Below are 19,063 nucleotides of genomic sequence, written 5' to 3' on the forward strand. Positions count from 1 at the left end.
TAGGACGTTTCTTTATATTAGATATTTACTAAAACACCCGGAGAGTGCAACGAATTTCTATTTAAGGCATGTGTCTTATTAGTTCATTTTCAATCATTTTCATCATTAGAGACCTCTGGGGAGTCAAGGAATCATGAAAGAAGTCTGCAGATCACTCACACCGAATATCATTTCTTCTCTTCAACTTGTACACAGAAAGCACTCACTACTTCAACAAGCAAAGGGTTCCAATCCTGTACCTCTTTCTTAACAGCACATATCCTTAACCTGCACAGATCCCTCCTTGTCCTCTTTTCACTTTCCATTCAACAAAAATTTTAATCACTTAATTACTTATAATCCCCTTACAGAAGTTTATGGTATCAATCATCCCCTTCTCTTGTTTTCCGATGTTTGCAGTCAACATACTCTCAATGCATCCTCGTTATCTATATTCCATAATCCGAAACACTTTTGTTACTCTCTACGCATGTTTTCTCCAGTTTTTTTATCTCCTCCGAACCAGAAGACCAAATATGTACACCGTATTCCAGGTATGGTCATAACAAGAACATGTAAAGGGGCAAATTATATTTGTAACTTACATGTCAATGTTCGTTTAAACATTGCAGTTTTCGTTTGAGTTGTATTTGCAGTATATCCTATGAACTTCGGTTTCCTATCTTATCTAGCATAACTACCAGATTCTTAGCTTCGACACTTTCTCGTAAAGATAATTTCGTCAATATAATATGCCGTTGATAATATTACCAGACCAATATGCATAACTTTACACTTACTAATATTGAATTGACAGCTATTATCATATAATGTTCCAGGTTATTCAATCGATAAAACATATTTAAACCATACATCTCTATAATATATATGGCTGTTTATTCAGATATACGTAGCGTATACTTAAATTGCAAATAAAACGAATCAAAAGATGCATAAGGATGCCTTGATGATATCATTATTATTAATATTATTATTCGTGACACCTTCAAGGAGTCCATAGACTCATCGCGGGAGGACATCCACTGTACATCTCTCTATCTTCACCACTACAATCATACACTGTACTACATCAGCGCCATCTACTGACCACTACTACCACAAATAATTTTTTTTCTCTGTAAATTGCGTGTGTTCTGAAGGGCCGATTTGTCATATCGAGAAAGAGTTAAGATTATCCACTATGCAAACTCTTCTGCATGATTATTATATGGCCCACATTTTAAAGAAAAGGAAATAAATATACATACATACAAGATTGCTAATATCACGCCAGCTGTTTCTCTATTCCTTTCTTGTTGTAATTTAAAATAAATAAATACGCTTAAACCTTTTTATTCTTCAGCAGGAGTAGACGAAGTTACTTTGCCCTGACTTTTGTCAATTGCAGAACCCATGATAAAAAAAAATCATAATTTTTCCTGCAAAATCACAAACGTTTTTCAGTTCTTTCACTCTGACTGTGTATGTATCGAAGTATTTGTATACTTTCACTGCGAAACATTCAATATCAATTGGTATACAGTCGACAGCACACTGGAGACAATAGTTTATAATGCTGGCCCCACAACTACTACCGGTAATCTTACCCTTGCCGCATATTCTTTTTGTCAAGTCTTTTGCTACCACCGAAATCTGTGTTCGTGTTATCTGCACACCAAGCAACAATTTTGTTTTGTTAGGCAAATTTTTCACTTACTTCCTTTAACATAACACACACTGTAGGTCGGATGTTTCAACAGGTAAGGAAATAAAGTCTATAATTTTGTCTTGAACACCACAATTTGACAAAAAGTACCGCACAACGATTGGGAAAAGTTGGATATCTTTTTTGTTTGATGCATCTAAACTGTCAGTATGCTTTTCAAATCCTCTATTACTTCACCCAATATGTATGGGGGATACAACGTTGGAAATTATTGCTTCTGATTTGGTAGGTGTTGAAGAAAATTTTGGCTCATAAATTTCATTTATCAATGTCGGCAAGCAGTTATTTGACGTCAACTTTGGCCGAGACGCACATTATGATAAGCAGAAAGAGCTTCACTTGCTGCAATTTTATCGCTTTCTCTGTCACCATGATGTTTCACCATAAAGGAGCTGATGTTTTTAACTAAAGATAGAGTCTTTTCAGCATCCTTATGTTTCTGGCTACGTAGATGTTGGTTGATGTCGCTTTTGCCTCCATGAGCAATGGAAAAATGGAGATTGTAATGTTGGCATACCGCTTGTGTTCTATCACTACACAGCTTGTGCAGTTTAATAAATTTAAATTCCTTCTGGAGATCGTCATCAAAACTGCAGTTTGGCTTCTTTGACATTGCAAGGATAGACTTAAAGTTTTAAAAAATAAGATTTAAAACTTTGAAATTTAAACCACCGGCATTGAATAACAAAGCAACCAGTTAGCATACAGGCAAAACAAAAACTAACACTACAGCAGAACAGACGATGAATCTGAAACGAGTAAGCGTTGCCAACATGTAGTTTTATTTAAAAATAAATAAATAAATTCCTTCAAAGGGAGTAGACAAGGCCTTTTAACCATATCTAGCTTTTGTATACTGAGGGGGCAGTTCAACCTCCACTGGAAGCCAATAAGAAATAGCTGGGCCATGACTAATCACTAATTGTAAGCAGCCACCGAGAAGAGACCAGAAAACAAGCGCCCCATCTCTCGTTGCCTTAGCGTAATAGGATATATTACTGTCTGAAATAATGAGTTCTATGGTCGATTATCTTGAGTTTACGGGACGAAAAATCCGAGTTTCAGGGAGAAAAAAACCCGTTCGCCAGTGCCAGAGATCGACTAACTCGGGAACCGGTCAAAGATAAGCTTAGAAAAAGTTCCCCTAGTCTGCGACTAGACTTGAACCTAAAACTGACTTCGAGCGACCTAACGCAGAGGATGCTAGTGCCACTTACACTGAAATACACATACACAGGCTTCTATGTATTTTCTATTTTCTCTGAATAATTCACCGCAGATATCGATATTTAGTATCGAGCAATGCGACTCCATGGTTATACAAATTACTGGTATCCATTCTACTGATATACGATTATAGGTTATGAATAATAATTTATGATTGCCCAATTTTAAAGTATATTTATAGTTTTTTTAAAAGCAGTACAAAATTAGTATTTTTTTAAAAAAAAAACGACAGGACGGCTGAGATATATGAAAAAAAAAAACGGTACTGTACCGTTTTTTTCCTCGATTGACTGAAAGCTATAAATCAATTTTATAGTTTTCAGTCATCTTTGGTATGTAACCATCTTCTCCGCCTTTCTCTCAGAACTATAAAGGAATATTCTACTGTTGAAATTTAAAGAAATTTTCCTGATAAATACATGTTCTGAAACTTCACATATTCAAGATACATTCCACTGAATATGCAACCTCAATGGCAACAATGTCGCATATGTCGGAAGTTTCATTTAGTCTACTTGGTTCTCCATGACTTGATCACAGAGAACTGGATATGTATACAAATATACATCCAGCATATTATAAAAACGAGGGATAGCAATCTAACTATCAACATTAAACTACCTCCCAAGAGCTATCATCTCAATCCTCTCAAAAATAATGGAGAAAGTCATCCATAGTGATCTTGTCCCATACCTAGAGACCTACTGGTATATGAGCTCTCCTAACATTATGAATTTTACTATTCAAGTTCCACGACTGACCTCTTAATGTACATCACTTACCAGTGGACACTTGTTATAAAAACATTCGGAGAAACACGTGTTGCACATTGCTATCTCTCTGTTTGTAATTGCACATTGCTATCTCTCTGTTAAATCACTAAGTGTCATGGTAAATGATCCCCCACTCTTTATTCTTTGGCACCAATGTAGGAGTGTCTCAGGGCTCTGTTCTACCTCTTTCTGCTCACATAAATTACCTACTCAAATTATTTTCAAAATGCCTGTGCAGCTCAGTCGATGTGGCGTTTCCACACCACGGCGCTTGACTGCACGAATGAAGACTTGGTGTTTCGAATCTAGTTTTCGACTACAGGAAATTTCTGTAAGCCTTTTTTTGACCGGTTCCAGAGTTAGTCGATTTCTGGCACGGGCAATCGGGTTTTTCGTCCCGTAAACACAAGAAAATCGACCGTAGAACCCACACTATTTCAGACATTAAATATATTGTGTTAGGGTTAAAGACCACGAGATGGCGGTACTCGTTGAGCTGCCTCTTCACTGCGTGCCGCTTAATTAGTGTTAGCCTTGGGACAGCTATCTCTGATTGGATACCAGTGGAGATTGAACTGCTCACTCTGTCTCCAAAAGTTAGATAGGATTAAAACGGCCTTGCCTACTCCCTATTCGGGTATAAAAAGGCGTTAGCTGATATTTTTTAGCCAATTACTTACCAAGTGCAACCCGTAATGGCGTTAGTGGCAAAATATTTTACCGATTATCGAAATTGTCACGCTTAAAATAAGAGCGTTGATATCTAGATACGCTGCACCTTTACCTGGCCTACCTTTTCTTCTTTTATCTTCATCTGTCCTTTGAAACAGCCTTCCTGGTGAATGCTTTTCAAACAATAACAGTTGAACTCTTCAATAAAATGTCTATATTCTTCTCCTTTCTCACTGCACACCTGTATCCTATACTTGGGACTGATGAGCTTATATGTCTTTAATCTCTCGTATAGGATTAAGAACACGAAAGTTAGACAATGAGGCATGCTTTTCAAATTTTCACTGATTATAATTCTAGGCTATGAATAAATGAAAAAAAAAATCATTTAATGCCTTTTATTCCCTTGCACGGAATAGGTGAGGTCGTTTTAGCCTGGTCTAACTTTTGGAGATTGAATGGCAGCTATCAATGTAAGAAAGCTTTTTAGAGAGAGAGAGAGAGAGAGAGAGAGAGAGAGAGAGAGAGAGAGAGAGAGAGAGAGAGAGAGAGAGAGAGAGAGAGAGAGAGAGAGAGAAGGGACATCTTCCGTCATACCATTTCCCTAAACCCTAAAGGTTGTGTTATTGTTTGTAATGATGTGAGTTCTGTAGTCCTCTTTTTTTAGATGAAGAGTTAAAAACCTTTTAAAAAATTTAAAAAATATTAGAAACTTAAAAAATTTCCAATAGTTAGCCACTAGATCGAACTTATGGCAGTTTTTTTTTTTTGGGTGCCTGTCAACAGAATTCTATCGTGTTTCATTTTACTACTTACTAAAATTTTCTCACTGAAAAAAAAAAGGCACATAGCTATTACTTCTCCAAGGAACCAAAAAAGAAAAAAAATCTTCCACCGCTACTGTATTTGTTAATTTTGAATATCCTTCATCCGGTGTGTCAGTTTTGGTAGAAGATAAATTCAAGAGAAATTGAGAAATTGGAAGAGAAACAAATTTTCGAGAGGATCTATCTCCAGTGCTGTGTTATATGGGAGACGGCTTTTCATCACTGAAAAAGTAAATTAATACCAGAATCAATAGACATGACATACTGGCCTCATAACAATAGTTGCGTCAGTCATAATTATAAACAGAGTAAAGAAATCCGCTAACTCTCACAGTACGTTATTTTCTTTCACGATTTTGGTTTGGTACGTGTTTAAAAGTTTAGTTTTCATGAGGAAACACTATTTCATTTTTTTCCCCAGTGTATCAATTGACTCACCTTTAGGTGTAAAATCTCATAAATGGTGTCCTAAACAGGATTCGATCTAAAGGGCGTCGACCCCACTGATTGTGCTGTGGTGGCGCTGGCGGTTAGCGTAACTAATCTGAACATGGAGTTGTTTTGTGAGTCTTTTATTGTGGTTGTCTCTTCTGAAAAGGATTTTGGATAATTAAAATTTCTTGTGTCCACAAATGAATGGCTATACGCGTGTCATTTTTTGTTAGCTAAATGAGAAACGAGAATTGTGCATCCGAAGTTGATTTTACTTTCTCTGTAATGTTGCCTGTGTGACGTCCGATTCTAGAGCTGTTGCTAGCGGCACCGTTTGCAATGTTTTATTAATTAATCTTTATGAAAATTAAGATCAGTATTTTAAGCGATGCCTGATGAGTTAAACAGAGATTCGGATGGCCAGATGGTAAGATGTAAAACGATTTTAAATCATTTTTATGAGCTGCTTCAGATTGGCTCTTTATGTACTGTATACATTGACTCATCTCTAAGTTTAGAAATGTCTTATGTCTGCATCAACACTCAAAACAAATAAGTAAAATCGATCATTCATTCTAAACTTAGAGATGACTAGGTTGTTATGATTGTTATAACGTCCTATCACAGCTGAATTATGATCGAAGTCGACTGTTATTTCATACTATAAACCGAGGATTTGGGGCAGGGGAGGAATTCCCCACAGCAGGAATCACATAGCAAAATTTGTGCATATAAGTTGCGAAGTCATTTTTGCTTTTTTTTTTTTTTTTTTTTTTTTTTTTTTACAAGGCTTTGATACAACCTGATCTGATCTCCAGAGTGATGCAGATACAGAGGAGAGGATGCAAAGGAGAATGCTAATGGTGTGACTGGAATGGATTGCCTTTGGAAGTAGTTGAGAGTGCCATTTGCATGAATGAAATCAAGAGAAGGTATAATGTGGTGTGAGTGATATATGGCCTTCCTCAATGAGTCCCTGACTCCTTGGAGGTCTCTTGTCATAATAAACAGAGAACATGCCATGCTTATTGGAATAGGAATGAAAGAAATTATAGATAAGTTTATTACTCATCTTATTTTGGAAGCTTCCATTCTAAGTGAAAGTACTTGAGATTTAGCACATTTCTGTTACATAGTCTTTCATCTAACTGATAAATTTTTCCTTTTTAGTTCACAAATTCTAATTTCCAGTAATAAATATTTGGGGAGAGGGGTATTGTATCAAGTGCTGCAAAAATACATGATAATATTGAAACATTTTCTGTATCTGACTATTTGTTCAAGCTGAATAGGTTCAGTAAACACATCCTCCCTTTTTTTATAATCTTCATATTGGTTGTGATCCATTTGAATACAGCATTTTCATCAAAACATTTCTGTAATGTTTTCTGTATGGCATGCAGAGATTATTATTATTTATGCACAAAGTTTACTAGATCTACATCATTGAGCATTATGAGTAAAGTAGCAAGTAGTATAGAAGAACAAACTAATTTTGAAATAAATGAAAATAAATAATATATGTAGCCAAAATAATGTACTTTTTACTTCTAAAGGCATTTCTTTCACTGCTCTCAGCAGTTGCCATTTTCCATTGTGAATGGTCATCCCAGCAGTTTCTGGTTCACATTGCTTCCACACTCTCCATGTAAATCAAAGCCATCCTCCTGACAGTGACCAGTTCATCACTCATTTGAGCCATCTCTCTTGGGACATATTTTGAACATGCCAATACCACTTAAAGATTAATGTTCCAAGCTTTCCATGTTTTCTAGCAGATTCAGTCTCTCCATAATGATGTTTTGAACTCTGAAGTCAAAATATACATACTTTTTTATAAGCCATCCCTTTTCACAGCTCTTATACAACTCTTCTGCCTTACATCCAGTCCATCTTTCTCTCTTCGGAACACTCCATACTATCATATGTTGCATTACGATATATTGCATTATGGGATACTAAGGCAAGTGATGGGAAGTCTTAGCATCTTTATACGAGTTGCCCCAGTCCTGAAAATAGTTCAGGCACAAACTTGTTTGCTTACACTTGGATAAAGGATTAAACCAAGTATATAATTTCCTAGTATCTTTAATTTATACAAAGATTATATGTAATATAATCTTTGTTTCCTGTGAACTGTTTCAACTTCATAATACATAATTTAGTTGCTTAATAGCATCACTGGCTTGTTTGATATGATCATCTGTGTCTTTCTCACATCCTCCCAACTTATGAGTAATAGATGCCAAGTATCTGAAATGATCTACTGCCTTAAAATTACTGACTAAGAGGTCTAAGTCTCTACCTTTGCCAACAACTACCAAATATTTTATTTTTGTAAAATTAATTTTTAGGTTTTCCATGCTGCAAACATCAGTCAGTTTCATTATCGTAAAATCAGTGTCATCCTGATCTTAAACAATTATCAATGATCATTGGCAAACAGGAGTGAATGAAAAACACTGTTTTCAGTCTTAATCCCTTAGCTATGATATATTCTAATATATCAGCACTGCACTAAGAGGGCTGGTGACATTCCACATCCATGTCTCAGGCCTTTGGATGTTACAAACTCAGCTGTTACCAGTCCCTTGCACTTAACAGCTGCTCTGCAAATTCTATACTTTAAATCAAATTGATGATTGACTTGCTCACATTTGTCTTCCTCATCAATTCCCATAGTCTGATGGGAACTGAATCATAGGTAAAACCATCCTGTTCTTCTGGCACACAGAAGAAACTACTACTCTGTAACCTTGTAGTTATAATTTTACTTAATAAACTTATGGAGTCCATCTCACTAATGTCTCTGTAATTTGAAAGATTGTTCTTAGTCTTTTTTTTTTTTTCAAGACAGAGTTATATATAATAATGACCACTCATATTTTATTATTCTTATTCTGATCACCTCCATGCTTCACAATTCTATGGGTATTCATCTTAAACCAGCTGCCTTCTCATTCCATGACTTTTGCCAAGGAAAATTCATCTCATCTTCCAAAAATATATTCACTAGTTCCTGTACTCTCAAATTACAATTTGTGTCTCCTTCAATGTATTCCTTCCTATTCTCTGTCAGAAGATCCTTAAAATGTTTCATCCAGGCAGTCATAGGTATTAACCTCACTAAATGTGATTTGTGGTTTGATGTTTTTATGTGCCTAATGGTCCTCTGGCTGATCTATTATATCCTAATGAGTGATTAATCTCAGAACGTTCCATTCTTCCTTATATTTTCGTACAATTTTTTTCACTTTCCTCGTTATAACTTAATACTTTTTCTGACCCTTCTGTCTTCCAGAATTAAGCCAAGCTTTATATGCATCCTTCTCAGTGATGGTTTCAACAGCTTCTGTCATTCACTCCATCTTACTGTGATTCATATTTCTTTCAAAACAAGTGCCTCCTTAGCTGCACAATGAATAACCTCTTTAATATGGTTGTAAGTTTTATTAACAAGCCAATCCTTATGCATTCAGTCTTTGATCGAACCTACTTTTATACAGTCCTCTAATGCTCTCATCTTAAAGAAGGCTGACCATATGTCATTGTTCATCTAGCTTGATAGCACCATCTTGCTCATTTCTTCTTTTACTCCTTCCAGGCACAAGTAGCAGTAGTTCATGTCACATTCTGCACCTCTCAATACTTGCACATCTGTTACGATGCAGCATCTCTGTTATTTCGGAATCTGATGGTTGATAATAGATATTAAACCTCTTGTATACTGCACACAAGTAAATCTATGAATATCTTTATGCTGGACGTGTGAATTTATCAACTATTACTCTTGGTTTCACACACTATTATCAATATTTTACTATTATAATTTTCTACACCCCCCACCAAAAAAAAGGTCATCATCATCATCAAATTCCTGACATTTACCCTCAAGGAGTGTACAGGATACGATAATACTACATGAAAAATTTACATCATTACTAACTTCCTACCTACAATTTTCTGCCAAATCAATCTGTTACCTGTCAAAGCTACAACATTGTCAGATCTTATTTTTATATATCTATCTTCTAAGGCACTTTTTATCTTATCAATCCACCTATATCTTGGTCTTCCTCTGGATCTTTTTCCTACCAACCTGGCAGAGAACACTTGTTTGGCTAATCTTTACAGCTTTGACTTATTAAGCACCCCTTTAACTGTTAAATCTCCAATCCTTTGACCAATTTACTGTTTAAGTTCCTAAAGACAAAAAGCTCTATATTTCCCCATCAATTCACTCAACTGCTTGAAAAACCCATCTTTTACATGCAAATGTGTATCTTCTGTTGGAGCATATGTTCCTATGTTGACCATTTCTGCACCATAAATATTGAACAATACTTTTATTGATCACTTATTGACTTCCTTCCAGGTTTTAAAAGTTTTATGTTTCTTTTTTATCCACAATGAGATCCCAGGTTATTTTATTTGTGACCTCCAGGGAGACAAGGAATTGCTGTGAGAGAGAGAAAAGCTATAAATTTCCCATGCCAGCTCTCATACCTTCCCTTAAATTCATTCACACTAAATGCACTCACTACTCCCTAAAGGCAAACAATTCCACTCACTCACTGTGCTGTTAGAGAACTCCATGGATGCCCCGTTTGTTCTCTCCCCACCTTCCACATAATAAGAAATTCATCAGACGATATCCTATAACACCCATTCAGAAGTTTATAGACTTATATTATTTCATCCCTCTTTCTCCTGTTAACCAGAGTCCATAATCCGCATACCTGCAATCTGTCATAATATAAATACCATAATCTGGATATAATCTTTGCCACTCTTCTTTGCACCTTTTCCACAGCTTCTTTATCCCCTTGGAACCTTTGAGACCAAATATGTGTGCAATAACCACCTTCAAATCACCCTCCAGTTGGTGAGAGTGACCATGAAGTGATTACCTGGGTGGTTGCCAGCAGTGAGGACCTCTGTGAGAAAAGGGTATATGTGGAACTACAAGGCTGGTGATTATGAGAAGCTCAGGAGACAGCTTGAAGCTGTAGCATTGAATGAAGACTTGGGTGGGAAGGAGATCAATGCAGCTTTAAGAACTATCTAGTTGAAGCAATGTCTAAATGTATTCCAGGGGTCAGAAGGTTAAATAAGGTGGGTGTGAAATGGATGAATGAAGAGATTAAGCATGCGATACAGAGAAAAAAAAGGCATGGAGGCAGCATAAGAGAAGTGGTAATAACCAATTCCATGAGGATTACAAAAACCAGGCAAGGAGGGTAACTTGTTGGTAAAGGGAACAAAAGTGAAGTATGAGCAGCAGTTAGCTAATGAAGCCAAAAAGAATCCTAGGGAGTTCTTTTGATATGTAGCCAGCAAAAAAAAAAAGAATGATTATTGAAAGATGACATTGATTGGAGAAAATGGTATAAGGACAACTGCTGCAGAAGATATAGTGGAGATACTTAATGAGCAATTCATAAAGGTCTTTCATTCTTGTGAATGTGACATCATGAAAAGATTGAGAGCAGTTGATGATGGGAGGAGAGACTGACTGTAAGTGAGCAAGAGGTGTATGGGGAATGAGCAAACTTGATGTTAATAAGGCTGTGGGACTTGATAATATATCACTACATGTTCTGAAGGAATGTGCCAGGGTGTTGGCATCTGCCTTGACATATTTTTTTAATATGAGTCTTGCACTGGATCAAGTTCCAAAGGAGTGGAAGGAGATTTGGATGGGGTATTCAGTTGTTTGCAGATGATGCAAAATTGGGATGAACTATAAAGAGTAGAAATGATGTTGCGGCTTACAAGAAGACTTGAATAAATTGAGTGATTGGGAATGGGGATGTGAGTTCATTGTTGCAAAATATAAGCTTTTAAAGTTTGGAAAACAAAGATGGAATGCATTATTTATGCTTGATGAGGATATATTGTTGGAGGGGGAGGAAATAAGAGATCTGGGAGGTGATAGTGGATAAGGATCTGAAATTTAGGGGACACGTTGGCAAAATTGTGAAGACAACACAAAGGCTTCTGGGAATGATTTTGGAGGACAGTGACTTGTAGAAGTAGGGAGATTCTTGTTCCATTGTATAAGGCTTTGATTAGGCCACACCTGGACTTCTGTGCGCAGATTTAGTTGCCTGGTTTTCAAAAGGACGAATAGATGTTGGAAAGGGTCCAGATGATTTACTAAGGTAGTTTCTGATCTCTGGAATGTTGAATATGAGGGAAGGTTGAGAAGATGCAATATACAAAGTCTAGTTACATGCAGAGTGTGAATGATTGGAATGTCTTGCATGAGAGTGTGGTATCTGCAGAGAATTTGAATGTTTAAGGCATGGTATGATGAGCTGTGTGCATGACAAAAGGACCTCCTAGATGAGTCTTTAACTCCATGTGGTCTTGGGATAATAATAATAATCTTATCAAGGCCTTATACTCTGCTTGTCTTATTCAAGACACTCCAGATGTGTACATAACCACTCTGAATCTTGTATTTGGTGCCTTTATTTTTTGTTTCTGTTGTAATCATCTCCGTAGCGCAATTGGAAGAACGACGGTGCATTGCGCCCTTCGATTGGAATAGGCCTAAGTTCAATTCTTGTCGCAACGGGAGGAATCTTTATCTGGACGATTTCAATCGAAGGTGAGTTAGCCGATCTCATACAGAAGTAGCAGGGTTTTCCCTCCTGGAAACTCGGGTTTTTCATCCTGCATACAGACAAATTGGCCCTTCAGAACACATGCAATTTACAGACAAAAAATACTAGTTGTGGTGGGCGGTAGATTCCGTTGATGGAGATGATTCATAGAGGTTCAGTGTAGTGGTTGAGACAGTTGTAGGTGTCCTCCCACGATGAGTCTTCAGACTCCTTGGAGGTGTCTGGAATAATAATAATAATCACTATATCATAAGTTTTCATTAGTAATCTCTCATTTTTCTCTATGTTAAACTCTATGTTCCATGTTCCAAATCTCATAGACTGTTCATAGCTAGTTTCATTTCCTAAAAGTTGGTTCAGTTCCATTTTTCTTTTGGAGATATGTTGTGGTAGTAATTTTTTTTTATAAAGGAAAAAGGGACCTCTACTATAAATGGCATCTGGTGAAGAGATGGCAGACAAGTGCACCATCTCATGATCCCTAATCCTAATGGAATAGTGTAGGTTTTATGATCGATTTTCTTGAGTTTATGGGAGAAAAAAAACCCAAGTTTCTGTGAGAAAATCTGCTGGCCCATGCCAGAGAGACTAACTTGTAAACTGGTTGAAGAGAGGATTAGGAAAAGTTCCTCTAGTCAGCAACTACATTTGAACTGAGAACAGCTTTGTTTGGGTGGCCTAGCAATATGGATGCAAACGTCACCCCCACAGGGCTATACAGGCCTAGCCAAAATATCTAATTAGAAAAAAGTAAAATTAAGAAATATAGGTGTACTTGGAATACATATGAGGGTTATTCAAAAGATTTTAAAAAGAGTATGAGTTAAATCTTTTTTTTAAAAAAAGGTTAATTATAGATAACTGATAATGTATGCAATTATGTTCATTTAATACATATTGCAGTTGAATAATGCTGCCTTCTACATAGAGAACAATTATGATCAGTAACAACAAGGAAGAAACACAGACACATTGCTGATTCACAAGCAGTGTGTCTGTCGTAATATTCATGCCACTGAGATTTGCATTAAGCCTATGAAATGACATATGAAGAGTTTGGATGGTTTTGAATCACAACAAAAGAATCAGGCTACAAGGTCACTGTAATACCATGGGTGTCTGCTAATTATGTGTTTTGTCTGGCCAGACTACATGTTTTGTGAGATGAAAAAGTTAAGTTTTCAGAAAGGAAAATTCTGCCACTTCCATATGAGAATGATATAATAAGCATATTAAAATACAGGCGGTCCCCAGGTTATGGACGACTTGACTTACAGCATTCCATACTTACAGGCTCCCCATAAGGATAATTACTAATTAAATAATTAAATTAATGATTCAGGAACTAATTTCCTTGGGAACTATGCCCTTAATTCTGTGATGATTTTCATAGGTTCACAGAAGAAGACATCGCCAAAGCCAGAAAAGCTGTGGTGGAGATTGGCAATGCACTGCATTTGGACATCAATGAAAATGATGTCATTGACTTACTTGAGTCCCGTTTACAAGAATTAACCAATGAAGATCTTATGAAGATAAAGAAGCAGCTGATAGAAACACAAGAACATGAAGAATCAGAAGAGCCAAGAAAGTTTACGACAAAAGAATTAGCTGAAGCCTTTCTTCTCATTGAAGTAGGATTTGCTAAGCTCGAGGAGCAAGATCCTAATATTGAGCGGTTTACAAAGGTTTTCTGTCCAGTTAGTGAGAACATCGGCTGCTAGAAGGCCATTTATGATGAGAAGAAAAGGCTGTTCAAACAACCCTGATACCTTTTTTCGCGAAACTGACTTCAGTGGTAAGCTCCCCTCCTCCAGCAACAGAATCAAATCCTGATTCTCCAGCACCAGAATCTGATCCTGATTCAAGTCCTGTTTCTCCAGCACCATCTCCATCATCATCTTCCGATTAATGTTAGCCTATCGTCTGTTTATGTTCTCTTTGTTTGAATTAAAAGAAAGAGTACAATAGTTTCTATAACTTATTACAGTACAGGGGTATTATTATTATTACAGTATTACAGTGTATTATTATTGCCACATATGACCAATTATGGTATTATTATTACCATATATATGCTGTTCAAGGAATCTGAGTTACATACAAATCTGACCTAAAGTCGTTCTCAGGAATGTATCTCGTCCATAACCCGGGGACTGCCTGTACTTATATTAATACATTAATATTAATGTTATTAATATAATTATTAATAGTAATTACAAGCATCCATTCTCATGGCAGAATTCAAACCTTTAGCCTATTAGTTGGAAAGCAGTTTCATTATTTCAAATAGTCATATTTATTATATGAGTTGAGAATTCTTGGTAACCTGCATACCTACTATGCTTCTTTCTTGTTCCTTACTGTAAAATATTCTGTACTTTCTGAGTTGTAATCACCATTTAATGCCAAGTAAACCCCCCCCCCTCCAAGAAAAAAAAAGTTATGTTAGACCATCAACGCTTGACTGAATTTGGTATTCCAATGAAAATGCTCAACATTCACCATCTTGTCAAGGTTAACAGAGGCACTGAAATTATCTGCAAATTGACACTGAAACAAGTGGAGTATTGCACATGCAGGATAAATTATAGTAGCACTTAGAGTGGAGTTTATTTCTGTAATCCAAACACACAAGTTAAGCAGATCAACCTTGATGTAGAGCATTTTTGGTGAAGTGCTGCTATTTCACTTGAAGAACAACCATGCTGTGTTTTTTTGAAATTTTGAAAGCACAATTCACATTGAGCTACTTCAGAAAGATGTGCCATTAATGTTGCCCTCTTTTCTTAATAAGTAGAATGGGTGTGTGCTGTTTTTTTGTGATGTGTTATCTGGCATTAGGCAACCAAAAGTGGTTTCTCCAATAAGGCAACACTAGACTACCCATGGCAGTTTGGATGAAGGAAAAATTTTCAGGAGATGCAGCTCTTTTTCCTTACACAATATAAAGTGTAGTCATCTGATATCATCTTATTATCACTTGTCCCAACTGATGACTCGCTTCCTTCATAAACAGTACTTCTACAGTGTTGAAGTTAAGATTAAGTATTGAAAGGTTCTTTGCTTTGAAGGATAGGACCTGATATTGTAGAGGAATCAAACTTCCTTGTAGGAAGATGGATCATCTGTACAATATAATATGCTATATTTTGCTGATCGATGTTTTTCATTTGTCATTTTATGAGATGGTAAAGTGAAATTTGGGTTGCCTTTGTATCTAAGTTGTAGTTATCTGTTATGAGCCGTCAGATTTTGAACCTTTTCAGTTCCCAAAAGTGAAACCGAGTCTCACTTTAAAAAAATCTGAAACTAATATAATTATCTCTTGAATGTCATAAGTGAAGGTAAGTTAGCAAGTCTTATAGGATGCAAGGTGTAGTTAGAGAAGTGGCAAGGATTTTTTTTCTCAGAGAAACTTAGATTTTTTAATTCCACAAACCAGGCAAAAACTGCAAGAGAACAGACATCATATACTGGTCTCGTTACCGTAGTCAGTTAAGCCATAGATCCAACCAGCTCAACTCAGCACGGCTTGCATAATAATATAATTAGTACTTGGATTTATGTATGCTCCCCCTCTTCCATCCTGTTCTTTTCATCAGAGAATTGAAATTAAAAACTAGTTCTTGGAGTAGAAGCATCAAAGTAGAAATGAGTCCCTGATGTATAGAAGTGTTTTGAGAAAATGGAGAGGCTAAAGGTAATATATCTTACCATTATTATTATACTCTCTTAATCAGTCTTCATAATCTGTATTCCACGACCCCAATATCATCTTTAACACTCTCCTTTGCATTCCTTCCACTATATCAGTATCACCATAGAAAGCAAAAGACCAGACCTGTGCAAGTGAGGTGATATCAAGGCCTTATAAAGAGGCAAAATAACTTCCTTATCTTTACATGTTAAAGTTAATTTCAGCATTGCACTTATCCTGTAAGTTGTATTTGTGATCTTTGTTTTATGGTTGAATTTCAACTTTCTATTTATTAAAAAAAAAAAAAAATCCTCACGATTCTTCTAACATAATCCTGCCAATATAATGTGACATGGGATATCTCATTATACTAAAGTGTTTGACTTCACATTTAATAACATTGAACTGATGGTCATTTTTACATCCCCACAATTCTAGCCTATTCAAATCATTTGGCAAGTACTGCATAATAGCCTCATTTCTTTTTGATTGCTCTGTCTATCTTTGCATCATAAGCAAACAATTACCCATCAAATCTTTCTCAGTGTCATTAATGTGAAGATTGAATAACAGTGGACCAAGGTTTGTTCCCTGTGGTGCACCACTGGTCACCTTAAATCTTGTAGTCTCACATACTACTTTTTTGAACTCTGTAAGTCAACTATCCTCTTATCCATGTTAATATTTTATAATCCAATTTTATATTCTCCAATTTATGCAACAGTCTTTCGTGCTGTATCCTGTCAAAAGCTGTAGCAGTTTAAAAGTATTATGATGTATCCATTCTCCTTGTTCAACTCAACAGTAATATTATAAAATGTGAACCAGTTGCTCAAACATGACCTTCCCTTAGTAAATCCATGCTGTTCATTGCAAAGTATAGATTCTCTATGAACTCATTTCTGTATGCAAGTCCTAACCAGCTTTTTTTTTTTTTAAATCTTCACTACCACTCAAGAGACACTGATAGGTTGATGGACACATCAGGCTTTGCATCATCCTTGTGCAATGGGGTTGCTATACATTCTTTCTACTCCTGTGGAATCTTCCCTGCTCTGAAGCTCAAATTATATTGCCTGGTTAAAGAAACGGTCAGTTCAGCTAATTATCCCGTTTAGCAACTGAGCTGATATCCCATCATTCCCTATTGCCAAATTCTTATTCAGTTGGTATAGCTCTAACATCTCATTCCCACACTCATGAGTTTCTTCATCCATCAAAGGGATAGAGTGAACTCAATGTTGCATACACCAGGTTGGTAGCTTTTAGCAAAATAGACTCATTAGTTGAACAATCTTTTCTGCATTTGTCACATGTATATCATCCATATGCAGTTATCTTTCATGCTCATTCTTTCTTTTCCTTCCAGCATAAAGAGAGAATTCCTGTGAGTTTTCTTTTAACTTATAGAGACGGTTTCTGTTTGTACTCAGACTTAGCTTTCTGTAGAACAGTTGTAACGCTTCTGGACTGCTCCTTATAATTTTCCTGACTGACATAATTCTTATGCACATGGTTATTCCTTTCACATCATCTCTGATACTGCATCATTTAACTAATTGAAGTTGGCAGCTTTCACTTATGAACACATACACTCAAATATATAAAATATGGTGAAATGGTCTGAAAGGATAGAAAAATAAGAACTCCATGTGAACAGAGGAAATTTTTTAAAAAAAAGCAATTATTATTATTTCTCTTGCATCTCCATGTAATCAGACTCATCATAAGGAGAAAGGTGACTAGCAGGCACATGAACAGTACAAGGCACAAGTCAGAAGGGTAACTAGTGTGGTAAATAAGGCAAAAGCAATGTATGAAAGGAAGTTATCAATGCCAAAATATAATCATTTAACTAATTGAAGTTGGCAGCTTTCACTTATGAACACATACACTCAAATATATAAAATATGGTGAAATGGTCTGAAAGGATAGAAAAATAAGAACTCCATGTGAACAGAGGAAATTTTAAAAAAAAAAGCAATTATTATTATTTCTCTTGCATCTCCATGTAATCAGACTCATCATAAGGAGAAAGGTGACTAGCAGGCACATGAACAGTACAAGGCACAGGTCAGAAGGGTAACTAGTGTGGTAAATAAGGCAAAAGCAATGTATGAAAGGAAGTTATCAATGCCAAAATATAATCCCAAACAGTTCTTTCGATATGTTGCATGTAAAAGAAAGAATGTATATGGTAGAATGATTTTAATCAATGCTGATGGTAGGGAGATAACTGAATTAGTCGAAATAGTAGAATTACTGAGTGAACACTTTGCAAAAGTATATCATCCAGGTGGTGATATTGCAGGAATGAGAGAGCCAAAGGGAGGTGCATAGCATATTACAGAACCTTAATGTGAATACAGCTGTGGGAATTGGTATATCAACTAGAGTTTTGCATGAATCAGCAAGAGGATTGTCAGTGCCCTTGACCATATTGTTTAATCTAAGTCTCAGCTCTGGGTTAGTTCCAAAGGGATGGAAAGAAGGGAAAACAGTTCCATTGCATAAAGGAGGCCCCAAGATTGAATGTAGCAACTGATCAGTATATCAGGAGTTGTTATTGTTGTCAGAGTATTGGAAAAGTTGGTCAAGAGCAAAATACAGGAATGGGTAGATGGAAATACTCGTTTTAACTTGCTCATTTTATAATACAGTGAAAGCTGAGTTGGATAAAGGTAACAAGTTTACAGTGATACTGCTGGACTTTGCAAAGGCATACCCGGATACAAAGGACAGGATACCACACGAAATTCTAATCAGTAAACTGCAACACATGGGGATGGATATATATGGTTGGTGAGGATATAAAGCTGGTTGATGGAAAGATATCAGAGTAGTTTATTCAGGAGTAGAGTCCAGAAGAAGGCCTGTGACTAGTGGTATGCTGCCGCAACGTGGTTCTGTTCTAGGACCACTACTGTTTAATTTGTACATTAACGATATAGAAAAGGATCTGAGAGGAACTGTTCAGTTATTTTCCGATGATGCAAAGTTGGGTAGAGCAATAGTTAATTCAGATGATGTCAAAATTTTGCAGGATGATTTAGAGAGATTGGCAGACTGGACAAAGGAGAATGGATGTCAGTTTA

General features: G+C 36.3%; 1 protein-coding gene across 1 annotated transcript in view; it reads left to right on the top strand.

Annotated features, from left to right (window-relative positions):
- The first annotated feature begins 5,762 nt into the window (after positions 1 to 5,762).
- The window catches only part of LOC150095305 (uncharacterized), a 186,348-nt gene continuing 173,047 nt past the window's right edge, over positions 5,763 to 19,063 (top strand). The window contains exon 1 of the mRNA XM_090409996.1: positions 5,763 to 6,063. Within this exon, the coding sequence (XP_090266122.1) occupies positions 6,025 to 6,063 (39 nt within the window). The 5' untranslated portion in view covers positions 5,763 to 6,024. The remainder of the gene's footprint in view (positions 6,064 to 19,063) is intronic.

The sequence above is a fragment of the Typopeltis vanoorti genome, chromosome 20, assembly GCF_054136105.1.
Source record: "Typopeltis vanoorti isolate ZY-2024b chromosome 20, IOZ_Tvanoo_1.0, whole genome shotgun sequence".
Classification (NCBI taxonomy): domain Eukaryota; kingdom Metazoa; phylum Arthropoda; class Arachnida; order Uropygi; family Thelyphonidae; genus Typopeltis; species Typopeltis vanoorti.